Genomic DNA, 19,408 nt, shown 5'->3' with positions numbered 1-19,408 from the left:
GTTATTCAACATTACTTTCTATTCAAGTACTTTTGTAGGAATTCAATTTGACTAACATTATGGAAATTGAGAACCTGTATTTTTCAGCCCCATTATGCTACCCTATCCCCTAATAAATGCTCTATCATCCCTTCAATTCTTAAGCAGGGAGGATTTGTCTGAATCATTGCTTCATTATTCACAATGACCAGCAGCATATGCAATAATTATTTTTTTGTTCAACTGGCCAAGTTCATAACAACTCATTGAACTTATTTTGGAATATGAGAAAGTGTGATTTATATCTAATGTGTAATTGTTTCTTAGGTTTTCATAACTTTTTAGAAACTAGGACAAAGGAGATACACAATTGCTTTCTTCCCATATTCGTTCCAAGATAGCTACTATATAATTTCAAATATTTAATTTTATAGCATATTTAATCTCAATAAATATATGACACCTGACTTTGAATTATGGACAATAATTTTTAAATTTAAAGAAAAAATATGTATTTTGAGAGAAGGTTTCACTCTAGAGTGCAATGGTGCGATCTCAGCTCACTCCAACTTCTACCTTGCAGGTTCAAGCAGGTCTTATATCTCAGCCTCCCAAGTAGCTAGGGCTACAAGCATGCACCACCATGCCCAGCTAATGTTTGTATTTTCAGTAAAGAAAGGGTTTCACTATATTGGCCAGGCTGGCCTCAAACTCCTGGCCTACGTGATCCACCTGCCTCAACCTCCCAAAGTGCTGGGATTACAGTCATGAGCCACCATGCCCAGCCTAAAATTAAATTATGTGTATATTTAAAAGCTTTTTATTTTTCTAATTATAAGAATAATACATATTCATTGTAAAAAAAATCTGAATAGTACAGAGAACATAAAAGAAGCAGGAAGAAAATGTCACTTAGAATGACAATACCCAGAGGCAATCACTGTTAACATTTTGGCATATTTCATTCCATATATAATTCTGATTGTGCAGAATATAAACTGTTTAAAAGTTGAGAGAGTACTTGCCAAATATGTACATACAAACGTTTTAAAACAAAATTATAATATGTTAGAGGAAAAAGCAAGGTATAAATTATAAGACTAAACTTAAATGAATATGTGAATAATCTTTTTTTAAATTAAACAAAATCTGAAATGATAGGCCAGAATTTCAAATTTTGCCTTTAGCTCAGAAATGATGTATTGACAACTGTTCCACGAGAAATGAAAATCTCACTGAAATCGAAGTTGAACTCCAATGAAAGATTCCAGTTTGGAATGAATAATTCAAAATAATGAAAGCTTAGATTCAAATGGTAATAATCTTAATTACACAGAGTTGTTCAATATGTTGATGTAGGGAGGAGCAAAAATTTTATAGATAAGCAACTCACAGATGAATTATTATGAAAAATAGAAGTTATAAATGTATATGAAGAATTTTCTGGTACTTCATATGAAAGATTTTTTAAAAACCTTTCTTATAAATATTAAACCAGTTCTAGCATTAAACGTGGTCTCAGATAATATCTCCTCAAACATTGCCATTTGACAGATTGTGAAATTGAAATTCTGACACGTTGCATTCTTTTTGCAAGACCTATGGTCTAGAAGTGGGGAAGAATCTGGTAGAACCCATGTTGAGTCAGAACACTGGTTTCTCCTTTCCAAAGTTCTAAGCCAAATGGCAGTAGCACTTAGACAAGAGAGTATGTGATTTCTCTTCCCTTATTTGTTCATGATTGATCAATTCCTTTATTCCTTCCATTTAAAAATTAATTTATAACATTCATTAATAAATTTCCATGAGCCAAGCACCAATATAAGAACTTCCTACACATTTTAAAGTTTAATTGTCACAAAAACATTAGGTGCAGTCACTAGTATTATTCTCCTTTTTAAGTAAATACACAAACAGAGGAGAAAATAACAGAGCTGGAATGTGGACCAAATACTTCCAGCATCCCCATTTCCAACAACTACACTCTTGAACAAATTTTGGTTTGACTTTGAAAAAATAATTTTTAGGCTACTCGGAGAGAACTAGATCACTTCTAATTTCTTAGATATATACGTACTCAAGTCTAATCTATGTGTTTGAGTTTTTATATTTCAGAGTCTAGGATGACATCTGAGGTGACAATATTGTCATCTTGAAATATAAAAACCTGGACACATGGACAGCTGAGCTAATGCTGTCACAGGTGGTGAATTTTCCCTTTCTTCATCACCTTTATTTTCAGTCATGAGAGATTCTCAGCTTTTATTTGGCACCTCTGCATTCTAGGTTTAACAAGAGTGTCACAGTTTAACATATTTAATATCTTAGACATCATTTCTTGATTTACACATATAAAGTTGCAATTTATTTTATTTGAATCCAATTTCAGTTATCTTCCCATGCTAAATGAGCTTTAGAAAGTTTTTCTGTCTGGAACAGTATAGTAATACTTAGAAAATTTAAAACTTTTAAAGTAAATGATTTTCTGAATTTTTTATTGGAAATATTTTCTTTTTCATACAAAAATGTATTTCCTTTCATTTTAGGCTTTACATTTCAAAATTTCAAACCAAAAATAGTGTCCACTTTTTTAATGTACCATCTTCTTAGTACACCAACTTTCCTCTTTGGTCTTATTATAGTAAGGTTTAGTTTTATTTTTCCTTATCAATATTACTTCCCTATTTTGTACTTTTTTGCTAAATATTCTACTATATTAATCTTGATTCAATGATGTAAAATGGTGTCCCATAGTGCCTTCTTCAAGAGCATATTAATCATACCAGATTACTCTGATCATAATGCATTCAGACACTTTATATTATCCTTTTGATCTCTGGGCTGTATTTTCACATTGTTAATTGAAACATTAGTATTACATATTTTATCTTTTTTTCTTTATTATTATATTCAAATGTTAGGAATGCTTTCCCATAACCCTGGAAACCACTTAGATATTCGTGATGCTTTTTCCATAAACCAGAAAATTCATATTTTCTGTGTCTAGTATATTGTCTTTGCATAATTTTCTTTTAAATGTATGACTACGGCAGGCCATGGTGGCTCATGCCTGTAATCCCAGCACTTTGGGAGGCCGAGGCAGGTAGATCACAAGGTCAGGAGTTCGAGACCAGCCTGGCCGACAAGGGGAAACCCTGTCTCTACTAGAGGCACACATACAAAAAAAGATTAGCTGGGCATGGTGGCTCACACCTGTAATCCCAGTTACTCAGGAGGCTAAAGCAGGAGAATCGCTAGAATCTGGGAGGCAGAGGTTGAAGGGAGCTGAGATCGCGCCATTGCACTCCGGCCTGGGTGACAGGGCAAGACTCGGTCTCAAAAAATAACAATGATAATAAAAATAAATAAATAAATATATGGCTACAAGAGAAATTGCGTTCTTTTGGAATACATGTATTTCCCATTGGCTTGGCTGCTTATCCACTAAATAATGGTTTTAGCCAAATCGGTGGACTTTTATTGAGCTTCTACTATGTGGCAGGCCTTTAATCCTGTGACGTTTAGGTGGATCCAAAGATGATTGATTATGGACATCCAGATATCACTATCTAATGAAAGGGACAGGAAAGTAAATAATATGTAAATAATGTAATGCAATGTGACAATAGTTCTAATGAGGTGCAGTGCATCCAAAGAGCTATTGCCATGTGAAAAAGGATCTTCCACTAGAAGCAACATTGATATGAGTGTTGAAAAGTAATTAGAGGCCGGGCGCGGTGGCTCAAGCCTGTAATCCCAGCACTTTGGGAGGCCGAGACGGGCGGATCATGAGGTCAGGAGATCGAGACCATCCTGGCTAACACGGTGAAACCCCGTCTCTACTAAAAATACAAGAAAATTAGCCGGGCGAGGTGGCGGGCGCCTGTAGTCCCAGCTACTCGGGAGGCTGAGGCAGGAGAATGGCGTGAACCCGGGGGGCGGAGCTTGCAGTGAGCCGAGATCCCACTGCACTCCAGCCTGGGGCACAGAGCAAGACTCTGTCTCAAAAAAAAAAAAAAAAAGAAAAAAGAAAAGTAATTAGAGGGAAAAATGGGGTTAGGCACAACAGGCAAAACAGAAAAGCATACATGGAAGAATACAAGAAAGATTGTGGTTATATTCCGGAACTGGTGAGAAGTTTGGAATGGCTGGAATGGGAGAGCATGGTCACACATGAAGCAAACCAGGTGGGTCATGAGGGCCCTTCCTATCTCAGAGCACAAGCAAGTCTGCTGACAAGGCCCACTTGCTAGAACTTCTCTCGTGTGAGGCTGAGGAAGGACAAGATGTAGGTGGATCTACCAAAGGTCTTTTACCCTCAGTGCAAAGTATGACTTTGTGACCAAGAGCAGAGGGTTTGGAGTCAGACAGACCTGGGTTTAAGTGAAGCTTTGTGACTTATGACAATTTATTTAACTTTTTAAAAACTCAATTCTCAGTAAAATCGTAATTCTTCTCAGAAAATAATGGTTGCGTCCCTTGGGATGAGTGTGAGGATTAAATATGATTATGGATATAAATTTCTACATAGGGCATTTGAGACATAGTCAAAACTCAGTACCCATTACCTTACTTTTACACCAACCCCAAACAAGCTTCTTGTAGGGCTTTATCTATCAATACAGTGATACTGAAGGAAAATGTTCCTAGACCTAACTGGAACAGGTCCTTTTTAAATTTAACATATCCTACTGAATAAATGAGGGGATAAACAAAACTTATATCTGTCTCAAAGGTGAGTAAACTCAGTTTCTACAATTTTTTTAAGCTGAGGATCAGACATACTTATATATAATATTTCTGAGAAAGTGAAAGGAAATTAAAATACTTTTTAGAAGATTGCTTTATATGGAAGCAAGCAGTTTCAAAATCATTTTACCTAGTCACATGAAAATATGAAACTAAATACTATTCCATTCCTTGATGTGATTATTATGCACTGCATGCTTGTACCAAAACGGCTCACATACCCCGTCAATATATATACCTACTATGTAACAACAAAAGTTAAAAATTAAAAAATTAAAAAAGATACCACATCACCAAGTTATTTATGTACATATAGCAGTGAGATATTTTAAATTTACAAGTTAAAATAAAATCCTCAGGTATAGCATCCCTGAACTTTTATGAAAATATTCCTAAATATGTCAGATTAACATGTTGATTAATATTCTGAAAAACATGCCAAAAAAAAAAAAGCCTGCTGTCAAAATTCAGCTACCTCTTAGATAATTGTAAAGAATTTGAAGCTACTTGAGGGAAAACAACTGAGATATTTACCTGTCTTTTTCAAACTCATTTTAGACCAAAAAGAATCCTTATTACCTATTGGTAAGGATTACACATTTGACACAATAAAAATAATTATTTTCTCTAGCAGTGAAAACCAATTGACAACATATAACTGCCTCTGGGAATTCTTTGTAAAGTAAATCATCCTTGTGAGATAATTCAGTGAGAAACAAGAACTGATAAACATACTGACTTACTCATTATTGCCACTTCTATGTAAATTAGCAATCCTAACTAAAACATCAATGCATGTCAAATAGGTATAATCTTATGCTATGGTAAGAATTAATGCCTTAGACATTTTTGCTAGAGATTTGGGCCATATGTTGTTTTTAACAGCTGTGAAAATTTTGCGTTTTTGATTCCATCAGATAATTCCTGTGATAAAATGGCTGCTGTATGCATGGATAAAACCGTGGGTTGGGAAACAGTATAGGGTAGTGTATTAGTCTGTTTTCACACTGCTATAAAGAACACTCAAGATGAGGTAATTTTTAAGAAAAGAGGTTAAGTGACTCACAGTTCTGCATAGCCAAAAAGGCTTCAGAAAACTTAAAATCATGGTGGAAGGTGAAGGGGAAGCAAGGAATATCTTACATGGCAGCAGGAGATAAAGAGGGCATGGAAAGTGCTACGCTTTTAAACAAGCGGATCTTATGAGAACTGACTCACTTTCATGAGAATAGCATGGGGGAACCACCCCCATGATCTGATCACCTCCCACCAGATTCCTCCCTCAACACCTGGGGATTACAATTCGAGATGAGAGTTGTGTAGGAACACAGAGCCAAACCATACCTAGTAGTGATCAAGGTTCTCTGAAGTCTGACTAGCTAAGTATTCTCTTGACTTCAGCAATAACTAGCCATGTGGCCTTGAAAGAGTTCATTTATTGCTGAGAACCTTATTTTCCTTATTAAAAATGGCAACCCCTGTCCCTTTTCCTCACACTCCTTGTCAGCATCTGCTGCACGCCAGATTTTACTCATATATTGTTTACCTCCCCCTATCAGATTGCAAGTCCTATGAAGGAAGGTTTACCACCATGTCCTCTGCATCCTGAATAGCACCTGGTATGTAGTTGGCTAGTAAATATTTGTTCAAAGAAATCCATAAAATGAGGATAATATTATTGCCTGCCTCTTGGGTTGGCAGAGTGTGTGTGTGTGTGTGTGTGTGTGTGTGTGTATATACATATATATATATAGTGAGTTATTATATGCAGGGCACTAAGAATAGTACTGGCACATAGTCAGTGTTCAATAGTTGTTAGTTTTTATTCATATTCACAAGAAGTTTGGGGGTATTTATTTTAAGTTTTTATATTGTCTTTTTTTTTTACTATTGTTATTTTTAATTTTTCCATAAGTTATTGGGGTACAGGTGGTATTTGGTTACATGTGTAAGTTCTTCAGTGGTGATCTGTGAGATTTTGGTGCACCCATCACCCAAGCAATATACACTGCACTGTATTTGTAGTCTTGTATCCCTCACCCCCACAAGTCCCCCAAATCCATTGCATCATTCCTATATTTTGTCTCCTCACAGCTTAGCTCCCAGTATCATTGAGAACATATGATATTTGGTTTTCCATTCCTGATTTACTTCACTTAGAATAAAAGTCTCCAGTCTCATCCAGGTCACTGCAAATCCTGTTAATTCATTCATTTTTATGGCTGTGTAGTATTCCATCATATATATCTCACACAGTTTCTTTAGCCCCTTGTTGATTGATGGGCATTTGGGTTGGTTCCACGATTTTGCCGTATTTGCTCCCTCCCCTGAGTTCTGGCCAGGAGGCTTCTTGCCCCGTTCAAATTGTTACAAAGTTCAGCTAGAGAATTCCTTCTCCCAATGGAGTTTTACCCCCTGATCCTCTGGCCATCTTCCTGATGGATCCCTTTGGCGCCAGCGAGGAATGGCTGCTTGGGGACCCAGTGAGCTCCCAGGGCCTTTCTGCTGCCTCCTCTACCTTTGTGTTTCGCTCTGCTCTCCAAATTGACTCAGTCAGGGAAAGTTGGACATTTCTCCCGCAAACAGATCTTCAGCTTCTCCAGTGGGGGTGTGTGTTAGGGAGAGGAGGGTCTCCCTTTCCCACTTCCGCAGTTGGGGCACTCACAGTTTTGGGAGGGGCGGTCTCCTGGGTCCTGCAGGAGCAGTCCGCTTCCTTCAGAGGGTCTGTGGGTCCTCTCGGGATTGCTGGTTTGTTCTTGCAGTTAATCTGGAGCTAAAATTCACAATGTGAGCCCCCACTTGCTGCTCTGTTTGGAGTTGCACTCTAGTCCTGCCTCCTGTCCGCCATGGTCTCCGGTATTCATTCTAGATCAAATCCATATTTTAATTTTTTTTTCTTTTAGGCATTAAATTAATTATGGCTTCCATTTCACTTTCTAGGTAGAAGTCATCACTAAAAACACTCCAGTTTCTACACAGTAACTTAAGGTTTACCTTGCTACATTGGGAAAGGAAAGATTAGGCACTAGATCCGTTTTCTTAGATAATACAGTCATGCACTTGAGATATAAGAGAAATACAATCCAGCGTCAAGGGCATGCAGTTTAAAGTGAAGAGTAATATTCTTTTATTAATTGCTTCATGCTTTATTATTTAATGTAGCTATTCAATCGTGATAGTAAAAACAAAACAGAACAAAACAATTCTATTGTTACTTAAACATAGGTAATTTTAATGTACAGCCTCTTTTTCATACTCTTTGCAAAGGCAAGTGTCTCTAACTTTTAGGCATTAGAGATGGATGTCCCTTCATTCTCTTCCTAGTCTCTCTTTCCAGGATCTTGTTCAGGCCCTTCTAGCATCCTCCCACCTCTCCCTTTTAGCCATACAATCACTCCCCAAGTTCTAGCTGCTTCATAGGCTTATCCCCTTATCTGCTGAGCCACGAAGACAACTGGGGCTGGATATACATGCCTTGCTCTTACTTCCCTGCACTTAGCCCCTTGTACTTTACTTAAGCCTATCACACTAGGTTCCACAGCTACATGTAAAAACCTGTAGTATACTGAAGGCAATACCAGAAATGGAAACATTAAAGTTGTTATTACTTCCCTGAGTCTCATGACAACTGCAGGTAGGCCTTTCTCAAAGAGAGGTTTGGTACTTTTGTACTCTTAATCCGCTTCTTTCAACCTCATCTCCTTGAAGTATGTCCAGTTGAAATACAATAATGCATTTATTTTACCAATAGTTATTAAGTGCTAGTCACTTCCTCGATCTCATGGACACTGGAGAAAGGAGTTATGAGAATATAGGTCCAATGGCTAGAATGTTCTCTCTCTTCTCTTCACCATTTTAAGTTTAAGACCCGCTTCTGAGGAGGCCAACCACCTGAACGCCTAATACATGTCTTTAGCTTAACAATGAACATACAGTGGTGGTGGTGTTTTTAGTTAGGACATGAAGATACACACACACACACACACACACACAAATATATAAGCATATGTATACAAACACTCATATTCTTAGGACATGGAGATATAGATAATGTATGTATTAACATACTATATATTAAAAATGTGTGTGTGTATATATACACAATAAAATTTGTGTGTGTGTATATATATGATTATGTCTATCTAATTACCTTCTAAACTATTTAAAACTTATAGAAAAGAAAATTAACTCAAATTGTTATCTAAACAACAGTGAAGTTTCATTTTCTGGCCAGAAAACGTTGTCATTTATTTACTTTGGGAAATTTGGATTTTTCTATTGAATTTACTACTTATGGCTCTGTCACTTTATTCCTAGGTTAATTCTATCTGCTTTTTAGTTTTCTATGTCTGTTTAATGCAAAACACTGTATTCTCTGCACATTTTAGAAAAGTGTTAGAAGAGGAGAGAAAGATTCTATTTGACTTCACATTTTACTGGGGAGAAACAGTTTCTGAGCTACAGAGTTTAAGAACTGTCTACAAATAGTTTTAAATGTTTGACAGAAATTCAGTAATCCATCACTGGACAGGGATTATATTTTTAAGTGTGTGTTCAGAATGAAATACAGTGTTGGTAAAAGTCTTGATAAACTGTAAAAACTCATTAGAATATAAAATATTTTTATTATTGCACTTAATATGAGTATACCTTGATTTGTTCTGCTTTGCGTTCGCGTTTGGGTATCTTTTGATTTGTTTGTTTGGTTGGTTTTTTTTTTTTTGAGAGGGAGTCTTGCTCTGTCACCCAGGCTGGAGTGCAGTGGTATGATATAGGCTCACCACAACCTCTGCTTCCTGGGCCCAAGCAATTCTCCTGTCTCAGCCTCGCGAGTAGCTAGGATAACGGGTGTGTGCCATGACACTCAACTAATTTTTTTTTTCTTTTTTTGTATTTTTTGGTAGAGACGGGGTTTCACCATGTTGGCCAGGCTGGTCTTGAACTCCTGATCTCAAGAAATCTGCCTGCCTCGGCCTCCCAAAGTGCTGGTATTACAGGCATGAGCCACCGCACCCGGCCTGTGCTTTGCTTTTTTGTGCTACACAGACACTGCATTTTTTACAAATTGAAGGTTTGTGGCAGCCTTTTGTTGAGCAAGTCTATTGGCACCATTTTTCCAACAGTATGCACTTGCCTCACGTTTCTGTGTCACATTTTGGTGATTCTTGCACTATTTCAAAGTTTTTTCATTATCATTATATCTGTTGTAGTGATCTGTGACAAATGGTCTTTGGTGTTACCATTGGAATTGTTTTGGGTGCCGTGGACTGCACCCATACAAGACAGTGAACTTAAGCAATAGATGTTTTGTGTATTCTGACTGCTCCACTGACTGGGTATTCTCCCATCTCTTTCCCTCTGCTTGGGCCTCCCTATTCCCTGAGACAAAACACTATTGAAATTAGGCCAATTAATAAGCCTACAATGGCCTCCAAGTGTTCAGGTGAAAGGAGGAGTCACACATCTGTCACTTAAAATCAAAAGCTAGAAATGATTAAGCTTAGTGAGAAAGGTGTGTTGAAAGCCAATATAGGCAGAAAGCTAGGATTGTTTCTCCAAACAGTTAGCCAAGTTGTGAATGCAAAGGAAAAGTTCTTGAAGACAATTAGAAGTGCTACTCCAGTGAACACACAAATGATAAGAAAGCAAAATAACTTTATTGCTGATGTGGAGAAAGTTGGAATGATCTGGATAGAACATCGAAACAGCCATAATATGTCCTTAAGCCTTTTTCAGAGCAAGGCATGTGGTAGATAGAATAAGTTACTGTCCTTGAAACATAAGTCATTTATGGAAACCTGACTAGGTGTGGATCTATTTGCTTATTAAAGCAGGCAACAAGTATTTATTAAGTCTCTACTATGTGCCAGGCACAACTGTATGCACTAGAGATATAGAGGTGTGAAGTTCGACCAGGTTGTTGCTAAGAAAAGATGCCTCAGAGGAAGAGTGAGTGAATTTGGGTGAGCGATAGCGTAGAAGGAGAGCAGAAGGATAATCTTGGGTGGCGGTTTAAATTTTTAGTTGAGGATCACTGTCAGTTAATAGTTGTTGCTCCTATGAATCTCCTGGTCAAAACACCTGTAAAGTAGAGAGCCAAGCTTACAAATTTAACCCTTGGGAAAAAATGCTGCAGTTACCCCTTCTCTTATCAGTTTTTCTTTCTCTGTTGTCTTTGGGAAGGGTGGTAAGTACATCAGGTTCCATTCTGTTCCCTTATCTAGTCCCAGTACTAGCTAATTTTGTTTTAAAATAGTCTAGTTTTATTCTTAGGGCAAAAGCAAAACTTCCTTTTGCTCAGTAGAAGTAGCAGCTAGGAAAGTCCCAGTTATCTCTGTTCCAAATTAGGTTTTAACTTATTAACATTATCTTTGTCCCAGGACCTTCTTCTGCTTTTTGAATTTTAAGTTTGTGGTTTATTTAGTTTTGGAAAATAATTAGTTTTGGAAAACGAATTTTCTATCTTAAGTTGTCTTTTCCAAACGTGTTTTGGGCTCCGTTTTCTCTGCTGTGATGTCTCTGTTCATTTAGTTCCAGATTAACTTTTATCTTTGAGAAATTCCTCAAAATTTGTTCTTATGTAATTGCACCATTTATGAATTTCTAGTGCTTTAATACATTCATTATCTTAAAAACAATCTTTTCTATTATTGCATTTATATGTTGTAGAATAGGAAAATAGATACATGTTCTCAGTCTGCAATCTTCATCATTTCCTCTCTTGAATTAAATGGACATACATAATTTAAACCTGTAAAATAAATACATTTTCAGTGTAGAAAAATCAGAATGTATATTACATATGCGGTATTATTAGATGGTATTAATATTATATATTTATACCTATTTAGTAAATTACACATGACCCACAAGCCAGAAATAACCACTCAATATTTTTGGGTTATATATATATATACACACATATATGGCTAGTCTATTCTCATTCATTCAAGTCTATGTCTTTAATTCCCTCCACACAGCTCTGTATATGTACAGTTTTTATTTTACTACAATGGAAACCTACTAAATTGACAATTTTTTAACTTGAATTTTTTTCAGTTATAGCATAAACTTGTTGCTTGTTGTTAAATACTCCTTGATAGAATTATTAGTGTCAACTTTTATCACGTTTTTATTTTATTCCTTATTTCTTAGATTGTTTCCAATTTTCTCCATTACAAACATTACTTCTGTGAATATTCATAGAGATAAGTCTTTTTGTACATTTGTTGTTATGTACCCAGGGTAAATAAAATAACTTTTTTTTTTTTTTTACCTAATATCAGAAGAATTAGCAGAAAATCCTGGATACTGCCATGGTGGAATGACTTCTCCTTTTAAGGTGTATTAAATAAAATCCATTTCTTAGTTTTTCTACAAACTCACAAAAGTATTGAGCCAGTTTTATACATCCTTTCACTATTTTGATTTGTGTATGTCTATGTGTGTGGGTATAAGACAGGAGGGAGGGGGGAAGAGAGAGAGAGAGAGAGAGAGAGAGAGGGAGAGAGAGAGAAATTGCTTATGAAAGTGTTTTAAATTGTTAGTGAAATAAGGTCTGTTTTTCATTTCAAACAAGACTAGTATTGAGAGCAAGCTGGAAATCCTAGGTGCTTTTGTGCCTTAGTTCTGCAACTTTCATAAGACAGAAGAAAACAAGAAAACTTTCCTTTTCAGACACAGCATGGGGACAGCTCCTCCCTCTCAAGGGAGGCTCTCTTTTGTTACTCTGCTTTGCTGATAGAATTACCTATGTGAAGCTGGTGACTTCTCTTACTGCCTTTGACTCTATCTTTTTACCCTGTCAATGCTGCTTAGCCAAAGACCACCAGGAAGGTACCTGCACTTGAAGTGTTTGGATGTTTTTTCTTGTTGCAATAAAAAGAAGGCACATCAGGGAGAACCATGGGGTATCTCAGGCAAAGGGCGTTAGAAAGGACTTGGAAGATTTAGACTTGTGTTAAGTGATTTGAGGGAGGGTTCAAGGAAGCAGAGCTTGGATATAGTTTGCCTGCTATCAAGAAGCAGGTGTAATTTTATGATTTGACATATTAATGGAATATTAATGACTCTACTTGGAAGTGAGGGACCAACTTTTCCGGTCTGCTTGAGAGTGAGGGGTTTCCTAGGGCAAGGCATTTTCAGAGCCTAAACCAGGAAATTCCCAGACAAACTAGGAGGAGTGGATCACACCATGTAGAGGGCAGGAGAAATGAGATGAGGCCGGAATTGCTAAAGAAACAGTCATTCGTACTAGCCAGGACTTGGTCATTTTTGTGGTTTGGGCAGTGTCTAGATTCTGACATGATTACAACGTGGTCTTGTCCCTCTCTTGGTTCATCATGGTGACAGAGTGGCCTTGTCTAATTTTGATGTTGCTGGTGCTCAGTAGAAAACCAGATTCTGCCTCTGAGTGCCAGGATGGCTTCCAGAAAACCAAGGCATTCTCATGGTGCCAGGTTAGTTTCCAACTGTCAGGAGCTGCTTTTCTTTATTCCAGTTCCCTTCTTGAGGGGTTTGAGGGCTGCTTTTGGGTGGACATGAGTTTATCGATGTGACCTTCTCATTTCAAGAGTCTTAATTTTAGCCGCATTGGTTGTGTGCCCTAGTGAAACATTTTGGGCTTTGAGACACTGAATAATAATAAAACATTATCTATTTCTCTTAACACATTTTTTCCCGAATAGAGAACAATGTTTTAATGATTAAAACTAAATGCTAAATTACTGTTAAAATTTTTAAAATCAGATACTATACTCCTTCTTTGAGATTTGAAATTTACATTAGCATATTTCAGTGTTCTTAGTAATACTGATATAAGGAAACCCAATTTATTTGATATAGACACTTATTTCCATAGAATGCATTAACATTTTGATGAGTACTAGTATTTCACTATTAAACTAGTATATCCTAGAAATAAATACTAGTTTAATTTATTTAGTGATTGTCCCATAATTGTGCTTTCTGTTTTTTAAAATTAGAAATATGTAAGGGGCAAATAACTATTCTGATTTAAATTGTTCCGACTTAAATGTCCTTAATAACCATCATGGAAAACAAATGGTTTTATGTTTTACAGATCTACTGTTTTAATGTTAAGAGAAAATATAAATGGTGACTGGATTCTATTTTTTGGAAAACACTTAACTAGTAGATGAACATAGTATTACATAGTTGATTTAGTTTAGTCATACTGATTATAAAACTAGTTAAATTGTGAAGCATTATTTTAATTATTAACATTGGTTCAATTATTTCAGCTATCTTAAACTCAGTTCGGTTTTCCCATATATTAAATTGGTTGTTCAGCAATTAGTCTTTATAACAATGGAGGAAATACTGTGACTTTAGTTATATGATAATCTACATTCATAAAATTTTCTCTAGATTCTGAAGACTACCTTGAGGTCAACATTCCAACAGACCTACAAGTAAAACATTCTGGGGAAATAAGTGAGAGAAAAGAAATTGAAGAACTGCCAGAAGCTTCAAGAAACGCCATACCACTAGCAGTGGTGCTTCCTGCTGAAATTCCATGTGAGGTCAGTAAAGATACCTTGTTATTTTAGTGACCCCATTGTGTTGTTGTTGTTGTTGTTTGTAGAGACAGGATCTCATTATGTTGCCCAGGCTGGTCTTTAACTCCTGGCCTCGTGCAATCCTCCTGCCTCAGTCTCCCAAAACGTTGAGATTACAAGTCATGAGCCACCGCATCCAGCCCACCTGTTATTTTTTAATAGATATTGTATTTCACAAGAATGCAAACTCCAACATAGCTGTCATTTTTGTCTACTTTGTTCATGGCTATCCTCTGAACTTAGGCAATTAGTAGGCATTTGATACACACTGGATGATAATTGAATTAATAGGCATTTGTTACATAATTGTTGAAAAATTAAATAGTGAAGGTTATATGGAAGCTTAATTTTATCAACTGTTACTTCACATTTTGCAAATAGATGTACAATTGCCATAGCTATCAAGCTAATTAAAATAAATTTAGATTCACATTAAATAGGTTAAGGATCTATTTTTCTAAAGGGAAACATACCCTTGGATAGAATTTTAAAACACCAATTTTTCAATGATGAAACGTGTGTTAAAGGCTGACATTAAGTGGAAATACCATAAAAGTTAGATGAGATGGTCCTTCAGGGAGTAAGAGTATAATGTGGGGGGATGATTTCTGGGCAGGTGACTGTAGGAATGTATGTTCCCAGCATGTCTTCCTCCTAAATCTTGCTTGGAATGAACCACTAAAATAAGCCTTTCCAAATCTCTGACTACATAATCTTAGGACAAGAAAAAGATGCTGGGCCTCAGTTTGTGGCATCCTTGAGTATAAAGAGGCAGATATACAGGAGAGCCTTATGGGAGTTGCCTGAAGGAGTCTTTCTGATAGAAGCCAGTAACAGGGGCTCACTGACCTTTGGGTGGGTCTCCTGATCCTACTGGTATTAGTGGTCCTGATGGAAGTGGAATATCCTGTGTAGAGGGGTAAAGTTTAGTTTCCTCACCCTCACTCTCTAGACCCTTACCCCATGCCTGAGCAGAAGAATTGCTGTTTTAAGCTATTTGTTCTCAGTTCCAGAGGAACAAAAAAATGCTTTGACACTACCTTAAAGACCCCAGGAGACTGAACTATACAGGTGTGAGAAACTGACACAGATGATCAGGCAAAGAAAAATTACAAGGACTCAGAACTTAGAGGAAGGAGATCAGGCTAAACAGTCAGAACTCGTGGCTCCTACTGAGTCAGAAACAATGGAAAAGACAGAAAAGAAGTGTAATAAAAAAATGGCAACTACTCTCAAGTAGATGAAATCAAAGCAGAAAAAAGAAAACCCTCTGAAACTAAAAGTAGCTCAACAGGAGTTATACAACGAGTCTAAGTAGCTGCTTTTAAAAATATCTGCAACAGTAAAATTCAAGCACTATAAGACCCTTCTCTTACTAAATTTTCAAAGAAATCAGTCGCAAAATCAAACCTCACTGCTATCTAAGCAAAGATGTATTATGTAGATAGCTAGTTAGATAAGGGTTTTTTCTGTAGGAGAATCATGGACTTTTTTTTTATTGACATTGATGTAATTCTTTCAGACTCTTGGATTTAAATTATTTCAATATAAAATTTCTTTTAGGTTCCCCACTTTTTAAAGAATCCTAAACATTTAAAAGGCTATACAAAGTTATTTTATTGCCAGCCCCACATTCTCATCAAAGTAAGCTAATCATTGGACCAAAAATAGTTATCCCAGACAAGATTTTGTTGTTTTCAGAACCTAGATTTTCAGAACCTAGTCTGAATCCATAAGACTATTGCCAACCACCATAGAAAAGACCACTTTTACCCACTGAGTGAAAATCATGTTTCAGACTTGCCACGACAACTTTCAGCCTATGGCAACTGTCTGAAAGCACAACCTTTGAACTCCAATTCATTTCTGAGAAGTATTCCAAGTAATCCGTGAATAGAGACTACTTAAGACTACTGCCTTAAGGAAATGATAGTTGAGGTTTCCCTATCATCCTAAAAAATCTAGAAATTTTACAATACTAACTCAGTCAGTCACCAGGTCTTCTTTAAGATGTACCTGATTTACATCCAGTATATTCAAACCCTGTTAATTTCTCTTTTTAGTTTTGTGTTTCCAGCATGCTAACACTGGGTTGACTATGAGTTCTTTATAGTTGCATAATTTTCATTCTCCCTGATGAAAAGGGAGTTAGTTTAAATTATTCCTGCTGCTAGCTCTTGCTGTGGAATTGCTGAGGTCTATGGACCTGCCTCCGAGAGAAATTCTCTTCTCTGTGCCCTCATCTGCTCTGAAGCATTAACTTTAGTCTATCGTTAATTAAGGCAATGGGTGCTGTTGCTACTGCCTGTGACCCTTGGAGCTTGAGAATATTGATTCCTCTGCCTTGTCACTCTTCCTAGCACTGCTCTTTTTCACAAATTTGGATTTCCTAGACCTTGAAAATTTTGTGCCACTTCTCAAACAGCAGAAAAATATTTTACTTTATTTCTTTAACTTTTTTTTCCCCATGCACTAATGAAGATATCCCTCCGTTGTCCTATTTATGTAAGTTAATTATCTGTGTCTTTGAGAAATACCTAGGCGAGTTTTAGCAGTTCCAATCTGCTTCTTAATTTGACCTCTTCTTTTACTTTCTGTATGACTGGCACACTTTTCTTGTTTTAGTATTTTTTTTTAACTTTTCTTTGTTTATGGGCCAAGACATTTGTTTTTCTGGCATATGCCTCTTGATTTTTTTGTGTGGGTTAATTGACCATGAGAGATGTGAGTTCTAGGTCTCCCAAATGCATCCACTGTTCAAATGAATCTCACCCAATTTTATCTCCCTGATGAAAAATCCACGTGTAAGGTACTCTTCCATTGAAATTACACCAAAACCAGAACTAGACCTGGTCTATTTTTTAGTAACTTCTCTTCCCTGTGCAGTCCTTTACTCTGGCAAACACCCCCAACGCAGTGGCTCTCCAATGCAGGTGATTTTGACCCTCTCTACCCAGGGGATATTTGGCAAAGCTTGCAGACATTTTTGATTGTCATAACTGGGGGATTGCTACTAGCATTTAGTGGGTAGAACTCTGAAAGCTGCTCAGCTTCCTGTAATGCACACAACAACTCCCACAACAATTACACATTTGGTCAAAAAATATCAACAGTGTCCACGTTAAATCTTATTTTTGTGATCCCTAGCCACAGATTCAGAAATGACTTCTATATTTTCTCAGCAGTAGCTCCATCCTAAAGAACAATTAAGAGTGAGCTTATTTTCTTTAAACCCAGATCTTTAAATGTATCATTTTCCCTTCCTTTTGGTAGAATCTGCCTGCTGTAATCTCAACTTTCCTTCTCCCCAAATCTCTTACTTCCTTTAGTGTAATCAACCTTAATTCTTTTATTTTTATTTTATTTTCCCACTGCTGCTATTCTGATGTTAAGATAGAGACATTTAAAAAACCAGTTGAGTCACTTATTGATTTCTTGAGAAAATTTAATTCTGAAAGTCATCGTGCAACCACAAAAGACCTTTAAAGTGGCTTTATCAGCATTTGGATCTATATTAATTTTATTGAATGTTTTAAAAATCAGAATCCTACCACACACCATATTCCCTAATAAAGGTCTTTATTTTATATGACCTGTTCATTGACACGCTCTTAAGGCTAAAACCCTAATATGAGTCTTCAAGCCCATAGGACAGACCATGGATTATGTAATAAACAAATACAGAGATAAATTGAGATGCCATGAAAGAATGTGAGTCTTAAGGGCTAGAAGAATCTCAGAGATTACCTTTTTACCAGTTCATCCATTGACTCTGAATACAATTTAAAACAGTGTACAAAAGTTAATAGCACTACCCACTTACTTCTGATACCAAATCACAAACTAGTCCTTGGTAACCAACCTTAACTTAAAGCCCAATCCTGTGATTTAATTGAATACAGTAAAGGCAGCAAAAGATGATTGTGTGCATTAATGCCTGAAATGTCTGTATTGTGAAGTGCTGCCTTCTCAGAGGTGAAGTTTTACAATGACCAAAAGATGTCTCTTTCTTTTAAGTAAGTGGTTATCAAAAACTAAACTATATACAGGGACTACTAGGGGAGTTTTCACACACACAAAATAATGCCTGTGTCCTACCTCAGAGACTCGGATATAAATGCAACATTGCAGACCAAATTTTACCTCTTGTGTTAGGTCTCGAGGCTTATGACCAATGTAGCCAAGCTTTAAAGTTTGGAAGTGATAATTGTCATAACCCATTGTTTCCCTGAATGCTCTGACCCAAATAAGGGATTCACAGAGGAGTCAGAAAGATTGGGAGCAAAACAATAGCTTCATAAGTGGTAAAACTAATTTATGACCATTTGGGGTTTCTAATATTTTCTCCACTGAATTAAATGTACTCATATAATTAAGAGCCAGTGCTTACTCCCAGGAGTAGAGGAAGCTTTGAGTACTGAGAGAAGTATGGCACAGAGCTGAGCATACTCAATTTAAAAATGTCATCTTTTTACAGACTGACTCCATCTTAATTTAAAAATTTATATACAGAATGTTTTTATGTGCATAATTTTTGAAAGGTACTACAATAATATAAGAAAACAGAAACACTCTTAGGATGTTTAAAATCTAGCTAGAAAGGCAAGATACAGACATGAAAAACTAATCAGGAGTAGAGAGCATGACTCTTAGTAACAGTCAAATGATGGTTATGGATATTCAGTGCTCTAGTGTTCCTTTGAAAGTTCTAAATCTTGTGAGCTGAAGTTGCAGGAGGACTTTGTGGAGCTGGTGAGATCTGAGTTGGACATTGTTGGAGAGGATAAATATGGGGATATAGAAGGAGAAAAGGAATTAAATATCATGCCAACATTATGTTCAAGCAGGCCCAGCTGCCTAGTTTACAGTGCAAAATGAAAACACAAAGTACCATGTTCAAATTATTATAATGTCAAAGTAATTACAGCAGAATATTAAACCAAATACAGGGCCTTCTAAGTGTGGGGCCCTGTGTGACTGTAAGGTCATGGGCCCATGAAGCTGGCCTTAGGTACAAATGAAGATGTGAGTGCCTCATTTGGGGTGGTCAGTGTGCTTGTCTTTTGTTTAGAGCTTTTCTCTGGAAATGGTTGAAAGGT

The 19,408-nt window shown here is 36.6% G+C and overlaps 1 protein-coding gene across 3 annotated transcripts in view; it reads left to right on the top strand.

Moving 5' to 3' along the window:
- BANK1 (B-cell scaffold protein with ankyrin repeats 1) overlaps positions 1 to 19,408 on the top strand; it is a 302,892-nt gene that overhangs the window by 51,450 nt on the left and 232,034 nt on the right. For all 3 annotated transcript variants that reach the window (XM_011967207.1, XM_011967205.1, XM_011967206.1), the window contains one exon: positions 14,119 to 14,273. In XM_011967207.1, the coding sequence (XP_011822597.1) occupies positions 14,119 to 14,273 (155 nt within the window). The remainder of the gene's footprint in view (positions 1 to 14,118; positions 14,274 to 19,408) is intronic.

The sequence above is a fragment of the Mandrillus leucophaeus genome, unplaced genomic scaffold, assembly GCF_000951045.1.
Source record: "Mandrillus leucophaeus isolate KB7577 unplaced genomic scaffold, Mleu.le_1.0 Scaffold792, whole genome shotgun sequence".
NCBI classification, from domain to species: Eukaryota; Metazoa; Chordata; class Mammalia; order Primates; family Cercopithecidae; genus Mandrillus; species Mandrillus leucophaeus.
This window is presented reverse-complemented; position numbering and strand designations above follow the sequence as displayed.